Here is a 10,702-nt window from a genome sequence, read left to right as displayed (position 1 = left end):
AACCAAAAAATGAGATTCTTCAATATAGACATTCTTTGCCTTGATGACAGCTTTGCAGTCTTGGCTCAACCAGCTTCAACTGTAATGCTTTTCCAACAGACTTGAAGGAGTTCCCACATGCTGAGCACCTTTCGGCTGCTTTTCCTTCACTCTGCGATCCAACTCATCCCAAACCATCTCAATTGGGTTGAATTCAGCTGATTGTGGAGGCCAGGTCATCTGACGCAGCACTCCATCACACTCCTTGGTCAAATAGCCCTTACACAGCCTGGAGGTCCATTGTCCTGTTGAAAAACAAATTATAGTTCCACTAAGTCCAAACCAGATGGGATGGTGTATTGCTGCAGAATGCTGTGGTAGCCATGCTGGTTAAGTGTGCCTTGAATTCTAAATTAGTGTCACCGGTAAAGCACCATCACACTTACTCCGTGCTTCACGGTGGGAACCACACATGTGGAGATCATCTGTTCACCTACTCTGTGTCTCAAAGACACTGCGGTTAGAACCAAAAATCTCACATTTGGACTTCCACCGGTCTAATGTCTATTGCTCGTGTTTTCCCAAGCAAGTCTTCTTTTTGGTGTCCTTTTTAGTAGTGGTTTCTTTACAGCAATTTGACCATGAAGGCCTGATTCACGCAGTTTAGATGTCTGTTACTTGAACTCTGAAGCATTTTTTGGGCTGCGATCTGAGTGAGTGGTGAAGCTGGTAACTAATGAACGTATCCTCTGCAGCAGTTAACTCTGGGTCTTCCTTTCCTGTGGCGGTCCTCCGAGCCAATTTCATCACAGCGTTTGATGTTTTTTTTTCTCAACTGCACTTGAAGAAACGTTCAAAATTCTTGGTGTTCTGTATTGACTGACCTTCATGTCTTAAAGTAATTATGGACTGTTTCTCCTTGCTTATTTGAGCTGTTCTTGCCATAATATGGACTTGGTCTTTTACCAAATAGGGCTATCTTCTGTATACCACCCCTACTTTGTCACAACTGATTGGTTCAAACGCATTAAGGAAAGAAATTCCACAAATGTACTTTAACGATGCACACCTGCGAATTGAAAAGCATTCCAGGTGAAGCTGTTTGAGAGAATGCCAAGAGTGTGCAAAGCTGTCATCAAGGCAAAGGGTGGCTACTTTGAAGGATCTAAAATATATTTTGATTTAACACTTTCTTTGGTTACTACATGATTCCATGTGTTATTTCATAGTTTGTCTTCACTATTATTCTACAATGCAGAAAACTGTAAAAATAAATTGAATGAGGTATGTGTCAACTATTGGTGTGAACATTTTAATCAGAAGTAGGGGGTTGTAATTTAATGGGTGTGAATATTTGACAATGAATAACTAACCCTGCACTTAATGTCTGTCTGATTTGTACAGCAAAAGAATGGGCACCTCGGAAGATTTCAGTCTTTAGAATTTTGTAGTGAGTTTTTTTGATGGACCAGTGGAATTAATGCAATTTTACTGGTTGAACAAGCAAGCTGGCCATGTGCAGGACTTATACAATTTCTTCTGGAAATTGTTTCGACTACAAACTAACCACAACTTAAATTGGCACTTTTCTGTAGTTCTATGAGGTGGCATAATGGAAACGCAGTGAACTAACAGCTTGAGGCAAAAGGCTAGAATATTAATTATTCCTAATTTGGCTTCCACATTTTGCTACTCAACCGATTCAGACTGTTAAGTGGAACCAGTTAAAAAAATGTTTTAAGTAATCCCCCCCCCATCCGAAAAGAAGGGTGAGGTTATCCATTTTTGGCTTTTGTGCAAGGCTTGGGGGAAAGTTAGCAGGACCAACCAGTTTCTCAAGCCCCATCATGAAAAGTCACCCAGTCATTGCTCTGTCATCACTCAATATATTGAGAATTTCTTACAGGGCTGAGTTGTCATGTATGCCACAGTTTAAACAGCAGACACTAGTCTTGTAATATAACTTACCTTCCACCTGTGGAAACTGTAGTCCTCAAATCCACCAGTGTTTTTCAGAGAATTCCTTACCAATGTTCCACAAAGGCACTAGGCAGTATCCCTAAGCTAGTAATGGCCTACTTGTACCATAGAGGCTGAGGAACTGACAACGCTACATGTTCGAAATGTGCAGGGTGTTCTGTTCATTTTGAATCACCCACCATGCATCCTTTTTGAATATGGTAGCCACTTAACATTGGGTTAAAAGTTGCTGTATGATCAATCTGACGTCTGCATTGGGCCATGCAGCATTTACGGGGATATGGTCTCTGCAGAAGTCAGGGAATTCATACTTCTTGCACTTCGCCGAGCAATGCAGAGCTTTTGTTAAGGAAGTGAGTTTGTTTATACAGAACCTACTATCAACCAACCATGTAAATGTGGAGCTATACGGAGCCCGCTGCATTGTTACAAAATTTGAGAGGCACAAGGCGATGCCGTATGGTGCTCAATTTGGCCACTGCATGCCTCTGGAGGCTCCGCAATTGCGTCACACCATCCATACGGCGCCTCCGACCACGTTTTCGAATCAGGCTTAAATGGGCTTTTAGTTATATTGTTTCTCCCTTCAAAGAGCACATTTAGCCAGTCAATGGCAGTCCGCTTGTTTCACTGATGGTAGCAATACTGACCTATGTATTTATTTTCATTCCTTGTCTTTTAGGGGTACAGTTGATTTAGATTAGTGAAGAAATATCAGTTTTAGGGTTTCCCCCTAGATTGCAGTTTTGTAACTGCAGTTGACTGGTATTTGATGCAGAATAACTGCAGTGTAAAGATTCCTCGCGAAGGATGCTCCGGTGAATCCTACTGTTTTGAAATCAGCCACAACCCCTCTGAAATAGCTCGTATTCCTCAAAGTATGTACACTTTTTTTTAAAGCCACCTCTTTCTCTATAGAATGTCTAGCACATTTAGTTAAATTTTATTGTTACGACTTTACCCATGTATTTTTGGATTCCACCCCTCTAACTGTAATTTGTCTGATACACTATGGAGAAGGACTTGTAAGAAAGAAGTGCATTTGTTTCCACATTTCCTCTCTTAGTTTCTGTCCCGCTGAAGGTTTCAAAGGGAGGGGGTGATGTACAGTGCGTTCGGAAAGTATTCAGACCCTTTCACTTTTTCAACATTGTTACGTTACAGCCATATTCTAAAATTGATTTTGCCCTCATCAATCGACACAATACACAAACATCTAAACCTGTTTTCACTTTGTCATTATGGGGTAGTTTGTGTGTGTGTTGCTGAGGATTTTTGTTTTATTTAATCCGTTTTAGAATAGAGCATCCAACCCGGAAGCCAGCCGCACCAATGTGTCGGAAGTGCACGGTGTTCCCTATCGACCTGGTCAGCGCGCACTGAGCCCGGCCTGCCACAGGAGTCGCTAGTGCGCAATGAGACTAGGATATCCCTACCGGCCAAACCCTCCCTATGGACGTCGCCCCATGGACCTCCCGGGCACAGCAGGCTGGGACAGAGCCTGGGCTTGAACCCAGAGTCTCTGGTGGCATAGCTAGCGCCTTGTGGCACCCGGGAGGCCTACGACACTCTTTTTAACACCCATCCACCTCCAACCTACCTCACTGGAGCCAATTTCTTTATTTTACTCTCACTTGGAAACTCCACCCACTAACCTGTCACTAAGCTCTGCCCACTGAGCTTTCATGCAACCAATCAATTAATCCCGGACTACCTCTGGTGATGGTCATGAAGCTCTGATCACATTCAGATCTACACCACCTGTTTAAACATGTGGACAAGATCAGGACACATGTTAGCACAAGGTATAAAAGGGGCTAAAGAAAGACCTGCAGCATAACTACTTCCCATGTCACATCACATTTGTCATGAAAAATATGTATAATGCTCTTTAATTACTCAAGGCACACATTCATCTAGCCTACAACTGATTATAGGATCTACAGGCTCAGGGAGACAGTGTAACATGGCAGACGCATCAACATGTTGAACGTGGCACACATTCATAAGGTCATGTTGCCATGGGAACATGTCATTTGGAATGGAATGTAAAACAAATTGGCTTCATTCATAGGCCTACATCTCATTTGCATGCCTACAACAGAGACTAAAACAGCAGGTATTTTAAATGCATACCATCACAGACGACACATAACGTCATAAAATGTGCATATATTGCACATGTATGTGTATAAAAGCTATCTCTGAAATAGTCATATGACATTCAAAGCTATCCACCAAAATGACGATTTCGCATTCCAAACAATAAAAGTGCCTAGTTAGAACTGTAACATAGCCCTCTGTATGGGAGGACAGTCTTGCAGTTATCAGAGGTGCAATATATCCAACATGGCCAACAATACCTTAACTTTTAATGTGCCCCCTGTTGAAGACAAGCACTGTACTCTTGCCAATATGCTTGCTTCCAAGGGAATAACGACTTCCACTGGTTTGAAGGGAATAGTCCAAGAGCCTCGGGATGAGATGGGTAGCAGCAGATTTGAGGTGGGGGTGTGGTCCGAGAGTCTCAGCTTTCATTGGTTGCAGTCTGGGGGAGTTGAGAGGGCGCTGGCCAGTTGAGCCTGTCCAGCTCATCCACCTGCGGGGAGGGCATGGTGCCCCCCCAGGCCGCCCCACCTCCGCCCCCCTCCCCTGGCACCGCAAGGTTGGGCACGCTCTTGCTGCGGACGCACTGGAAGTCAACGTGACGGCTCTTCCCTTCCTCCTTCTCCCAGGACAGCTGAATGAAGGGCCGCTGCACATAGTTGTAGATGACCTCTGACCTTCCTCCCGGACGCCGCTTCACTTTCTCCTTATATGTTGGGTACCCTGGGACACAGATCAGTGGAAATCCATGTGTAATGTATATCAATTCATATTTTACTGGGGGTAGCTTGGGTAGAACAAGCCCGACTCACCCTCAATGCCTATCCGGATGTTCTTCAAACCTCTCTCCTTCAGCAGGGTTTTAGCAACGTCTCTGTTCTCAATGTACTTGAAGAAGCGGTAGAGTTTGGAGCTGTACAAAACTGGACAGAAGAGAGAGAAACATTAATTCACTCAACACTGAAGTTGTTCCGGCGCACAGTTAGGCGAGATGGTTAGCTAGCTACCCAAGGTTAACAGTTAATAAGCAACCACTCCTACGTACACTCTTGACAGAAACCCTAACACTGCTGCGTCAAAAACATGCTTCCAAAAATGACGAGGTGTCTCCTGTTGCGTAACCTTTTTAAATGTGACCAATTTTGAATTGACATGGATTTTGGAAGTTGGTCATTTTTCAGGTACTTTAGGATTTGTGATGTGTGTGTTGTGACTGATGCCTTACTTTGGGAATACTCCTCTCCCATGGGTGGAGGGTGTTCCTCATCCCAGTCCACAATGTCATCGTCGGCCAAAACCACGATGTGGCACTCCCTCTCCCCTCCCTGGGCACATGACACCATGGCAGGCACCACTAGCTCCTCCAGGAATCCCTCAAACTGCCTCCGTGCCCCATCGTTGGACAGCTCATGAAGCAGGGCACCTGGGAACAGAAAGAGACAGTCACTTGACCAACCTCACTATCATGATAATCAAGTGAAAGATGTGTCTTTGTTGAGACTGCAGGAGGTTTGAATGCTATGAAGTCATTTTGCAATCATTCTCAAACAAAATATTCACTCAAAACATTTAGTACCTCAACTTGTTCTTGTTAAGATTCATAGATGTGGGTATCCTTGTGACGTGTTGTGCTGTCAGTCATAAGAGTTGCTCATACTGGTAAAGATATATTTGTAATGGCTGCTGTACTGCATATCCCATTCCTTTTGCCTGCCACTACCCCTACCTTGGGCAATCCTGTAATCTGGTCAGTTTACACATGGAGTACACATAATGGGTGGTTATACTCACTGAGGTCGCGACATTTGACTGTGCTGGCACTGAAGTTGATACAGAGGTAATCACAAGCCTCTCTCAGCTCCGACACTGATACGCCATCGGGACACCTCATAACACCCGTCTGATAAAAGTTCTAACGGAGAAATACACATTGGAATGAATGAACTGACTGTTTTTGGTACCTCTACAGCTGTGGCAATATCTGTCATTTCACTGAGATGAGAGACTGGCTTTAAAAATGCCAGCCCCCATCACAAGTACTGGAAGAGAGCTTTTAAGTTTTGCACTTAAAAGGTCTCCAGAAGTTAGTTGAGTCGAGGCTATAAAGCATACACTGAGTATACAAAACTATAACAACACTTGTTCTTTCCATGACATAGACTGACCAGGTTGAAAGCTATGATCCCTTATTGATGTCACTTGTTAAATCCACTTCAATCAGTTTAGATGAAGGGGAAGAGATGGGTTAAAAAATGATTTTTAAGCCTTGAGAAAATTGAGACATGGGTTGTGTATGTGTGCCGTTCCTTTGAACAGGGTACGTAGTAGGTGACAGGCGCACAGGTCTGTGTCAAGTACTGCAACGCTGCTGGGGTTTTCACGCTCAACAGTTTCCTGCAAAAGGTTGGGTTCCACTCAACATTAGGACAGTGTTCTTATATTCAAGTTGTGCCAACTTACCAGTATGACCTGAAAGATGCTGGCACTGATGCCCTCTGTCAGTTCATACTCGCCCTTCCCATTGGGCCTGGTGAAGTTGTGCTGTCGCGCCGGGCCAAACATTCTGCAATGACAACTTGAAAAAATGTAACCCAAACCTTGATACCTTAACCAACTATGTTTTCTCTAAGTAACATTTTCATGTCTGTATGTACTGTACATTCATAAGTAAGTGAAATAAAATAGTTATTTAAGTTAATTTCCCACTGTACCTTCCTAGCATGGTGTTGGGGTGTGCAGTGAAGGTGGCGGGGTCCACTGCAAAATGGCTACCGTCCACAACCAGAGTGACCCTCTCACGGTGAACGGTACCCGGGTCCGTTCTTCCCTCTTTCAATCCGCTCATCTTTCGGCGTCTCTTTACCTCTAGCCGTCTCCCCCTCTACTGTGGGTGGACCTGGCCACTTAGAGATCACTGTAGGATTGGCTGTTTTTAAGATCTGTAAAAAAAAAAATACTGTGGAGGATGCCATTGTGAGCTGCTCTGAGGTCTGTTCCGAAATCAACAGGATTCTGATGATTTCATGAGAGAATATTGAATGGGCTGCAACGATATTAGCATGAAAATGCTTTAGAATCCAGACTGTCAAAATTCACCTGACTGTCAAAATTCCCCTTAAAAATAATGACAGTCGTAGTCATCACACACAAAAACGTATAAAATGTAATACATCGTTCACTAAATCTCTAGAGTTTAAACCAACATTAGATGAAGTTCTGTTGTACGAGAAACTAGCTATTCTACATTTAAATTGACTTTAGGCCGATTGACTGTATGTGATTTCAAGAATGAGTTAATCAAGGCTACATTACAGTAGCCTATTCACATGGCACTGCTGTTACATGAGCAGCATACAGTGCCTTCAGAAAGTATTCATACCGCCTTGACTTATTCCACATTTTGTTGTGCTACAGCCTGAATTAAAAATGGATTACATTGATTTTTCTCTCTCACCATCTGCACACAATAACCCATAATGATGAAGTGAACATGTTTTTAAACATTTTAGAAAACCATTTTGAAAATCAAATACAGAAATATCTCATTTACATAAGTATTAACATCCCTGAGTCAATACTTTGTAGAAGCACCTTTGCCAGCGATTACAGCTGTGAGTCTTTCTGAGTAAGTCTGTATGTCTGGATTGTGCAACATTTGCCCATTATTGTTTACAAAATTCTCCAAGCACTGTCAAGTTGGTTGTTGATCATTGCTAGACAACCATTTTCAGGTCTTGCCATAGATTTCCAAGTAGATTTAAGTCAAAACTGTAACTCGGCCACTCAGGAACATTCACTGTCTTCTTGGTAAGAAAATCCAGTGTAGATTTGGCCTTGTGTTTTAGGTTATTTTCCTGCTGAAAAATGAATTAATCTTCCAGTGTCTGGTGGAATGCAGACTGCTTTTGCTCTAGGATTTTGCCTGTGCTTAGCTCCATTCCATACATTTTTTTATTCTGAAAAACTCCCCAGTCCTTAACGATAACAAGCATACCCATAACATGATGCAGCCACCACTATGCTTGAAAATATGGACATTCTGTAATTAATTCTGTAAATTAGGTTATTATTGTGGAGTAGCTAAAATGTTGTTGATCAATCCTCAGTTTTGTCAAATCAATGCCATTCAGCTCTGTAACTGTTTTAAAGTCACCGTTGGCCTCATGGTGAAATCCCTGAGCTATTTCCTTACTCTAAATCAAATCAAATTATATTGGTCACACACGCATTTAGCAGATGATATTGCGGGTGTAGCGAAATGCTTGTACGGGTGTAGTGAAATGCTCTATGGCAACTGAGTTAGGAAGGACTCCTGTATTTTTGTAGTTACTGGGTGTTTTGATACACCATCAAAAGTGTAATTAATGACTATCCCTTTGAGCATGGTGAAGTTAATGGCTGCTCCCCCCCATCTACCAATAGGTGCCCTTCTTTGCAATTCATTGGAAAACCGCCCCGGTCATCTGTGTTTGAAATTCACAGCTCGACTGAGGGACAATTATCTACGTGTGTAATTTACAGAGATGAAGTAGTCATTCAAAAATCATGTCAAACACTATTATTGCACACAGAGTGAATCCATGCAACTTATTGTGACTTGTTAAGCACATTTTTTACTGCTGAACATATTTAGGCTTGCCATAACAAAGGGGTTGAATACTTACTGACTTAAGACATGTCAGCATAAATTTTTTTATATTGTAAACATTTTGAAAACATAATTCCACTTTGACATTATGGGGTATTGTGTGTAGGGCAGTGACCCCAAAATATAAATTTAATCCATTTGAGGTTCAGGCTGTAACACAATTTTTTTGAAGTCATAGGGTGTGAATACTTTTTGAAGGCACTGTAAAAACGGAACATGCCGTTACAATTATGAAACATATTTCGTGAACAGCATAAATATTGAGTTTGTCCCGGCCCCTTTACCAACCAGAACCAACTTGTACATTCCTGTTCAGCTAGACAAGTCTACATTACTGTCCTCTGAATCATCAGTCTAGCTGTCTAAAATAGAATTGAAAGTTAAACAGCCTAGACTCTCATAAAATAATTATTTGTTTAATAATTACCATAAATGTATATGTAATATCAAATGTGTTACCATAGAATTACGAATTAGAATACTAGAACATAAACCTTCTTATGGTGGTATAAAAGGTCAGCCATTTTGGTAAGGGAGTTAGTCAACCATGGTCAGCCATTGCTGTGATAAGATAGTGTAAAGAAGATTATCTGCACTGTATGTTTGTTAGCTAGCTAGCCTGACAGTTTTAGAGGAATGATTCCATAAATTTGCTAAATAACTGCCAACATTCCAACATTCCATTCAAGCAATGCAGATAATCCATTACCATACATTTGGCTGGAATCCCCCGAAATGTATGGTCAGTTTACATATATTTTAGAGGCTATGTATACAGAAAATGTGTCCCAAAAAAATTGTTTATAATTTATATGACAATATTTTACGTTGACAATAATATTACACAATTTCTGATGTCTGCCTTACTTTTATTTTCCTGCATAAGTAAAATCAGGAAATGAATAACCTATGACTATTGCCATTCATTGCAACTAGACTGGGTTGGATTTCTCCCTGACCACAATGGCTGCCATTTTTGGACCATTCTGGAACGTTTAGGGTTTATGACATGACCGCTCTAGTAATTAAATAGGATATCTATGTGTGTTACAATCTACAGTATCGCCGGAGTTCTAGAACGTAATGTGGAACCTTTATTGTGAGAACACCATGTGACTTTTACATTGAAGTCTTGTAATACAGTCGCATTGTCCCTGGTCATCATTCATAAATAGGTCTACATTAGTCGATAGGCACATAATTGTCCTGAAGGAAAGCCCTAATTCAGATAACTAGTTTAAAAACGGTCAGTCAGCTATCTGTCTGCTTTCGTCTCTTCGTCCAGCCATTCGTTAGTCAAATCATTGATACATTAGCTTCGTTGCTTACTCTGAGAAAATACAAATATTGCATAGTCACTTGGACTACCGCGACAAGTTGCTACATGTTGCATAGACTACTGTACCTAAAATATAAAAACTTACGCCAGTTTCATGCCCTCGGTGCTCCGGTCGGTTCAATATTTCAAATGTGCCATGGTGCCACCTCATGTGGTTTCAAGTAATTTGAAAAACCTTCGCCATGACTCAAATATGCTCCATTTAGGTTCTTTCCTTGTACTGTACAAACTGAACCAATGATGGCCAGAATACTGCGCCTGTCATAAGGGGAAGTCTTCTAGCCTCAGCTGCGCAAGAACCTGAATGCGGCACTGAACGTGTTTGTCAATACATTTGTATCTATATTGCCATAGGTTCATATCAATGTATTTGAGTTTAAATATTTTTCCTAATTCAGGAATAAACAAATTATAAACAATTTAATAACCTCAGTGTAACAAAGTATAGTGCCTCTACCCTTTCAAATGTATACATATACGAATTTTGGATATCTGCTTGGATAAACACATTGTTAAATGATATGTAGCATGTATCAACTATATATTATAGTTGTTACTCATGTAAAATATACAAAATCCTAGAGATGGAGCTGCCCAGAGATTTCACCTTAGTGTCATCATTAGGCCAACAGTCTGGCAGGTTGCTAACA

At 41.5% G+C, this 10,702-nt stretch overlaps 1 protein-coding gene across 1 annotated transcript; it reads right to left on the bottom strand.

The window, feature by feature from the left end:
• Window positions 1-3,835: 3,835 nt before the first annotated feature.
• On the bottom strand, window positions 3,836-10,334 carry LOC112215940 (BTB/POZ domain-containing protein KCTD20). Its single transcript, XM_024375451.2, has 7 exons — window positions 10,138-10,334; window positions 6,777-7,004; window positions 6,526-6,628; window positions 5,857-5,977; window positions 5,291-5,488; window positions 4,878-4,988; window positions 3,836-4,788 (listed from the first exon to the last, which is right to left on the bottom strand). Exons 2-7 carry the CDS (start codon window positions 6,908-6,910, stop codon window positions 4,487-4,489), a joined length of 969 nt encoding a protein of 322 aa, XP_024231219.1. The 5' UTR covers window positions 6,911-7,004; window positions 10,138-10,334; the 3' UTR covers window positions 3,836-4,486.
• Window positions 10,335-10,702: the final 368 nt, after the last annotated feature.

This window comes from Oncorhynchus tshawytscha, linkage group LG16 (assembly GCF_018296145.1).
Source record: "Oncorhynchus tshawytscha isolate Ot180627B linkage group LG16, Otsh_v2.0, whole genome shotgun sequence".
NCBI classification, from domain to species: Eukaryota; Metazoa; Chordata; class Actinopteri; order Salmoniformes; family Salmonidae; genus Oncorhynchus; species Oncorhynchus tshawytscha.
The sequence above is the reverse complement of the archived record's forward strand: the minus strand, read 5'-3'. Positions and strand labels throughout refer to the sequence as shown.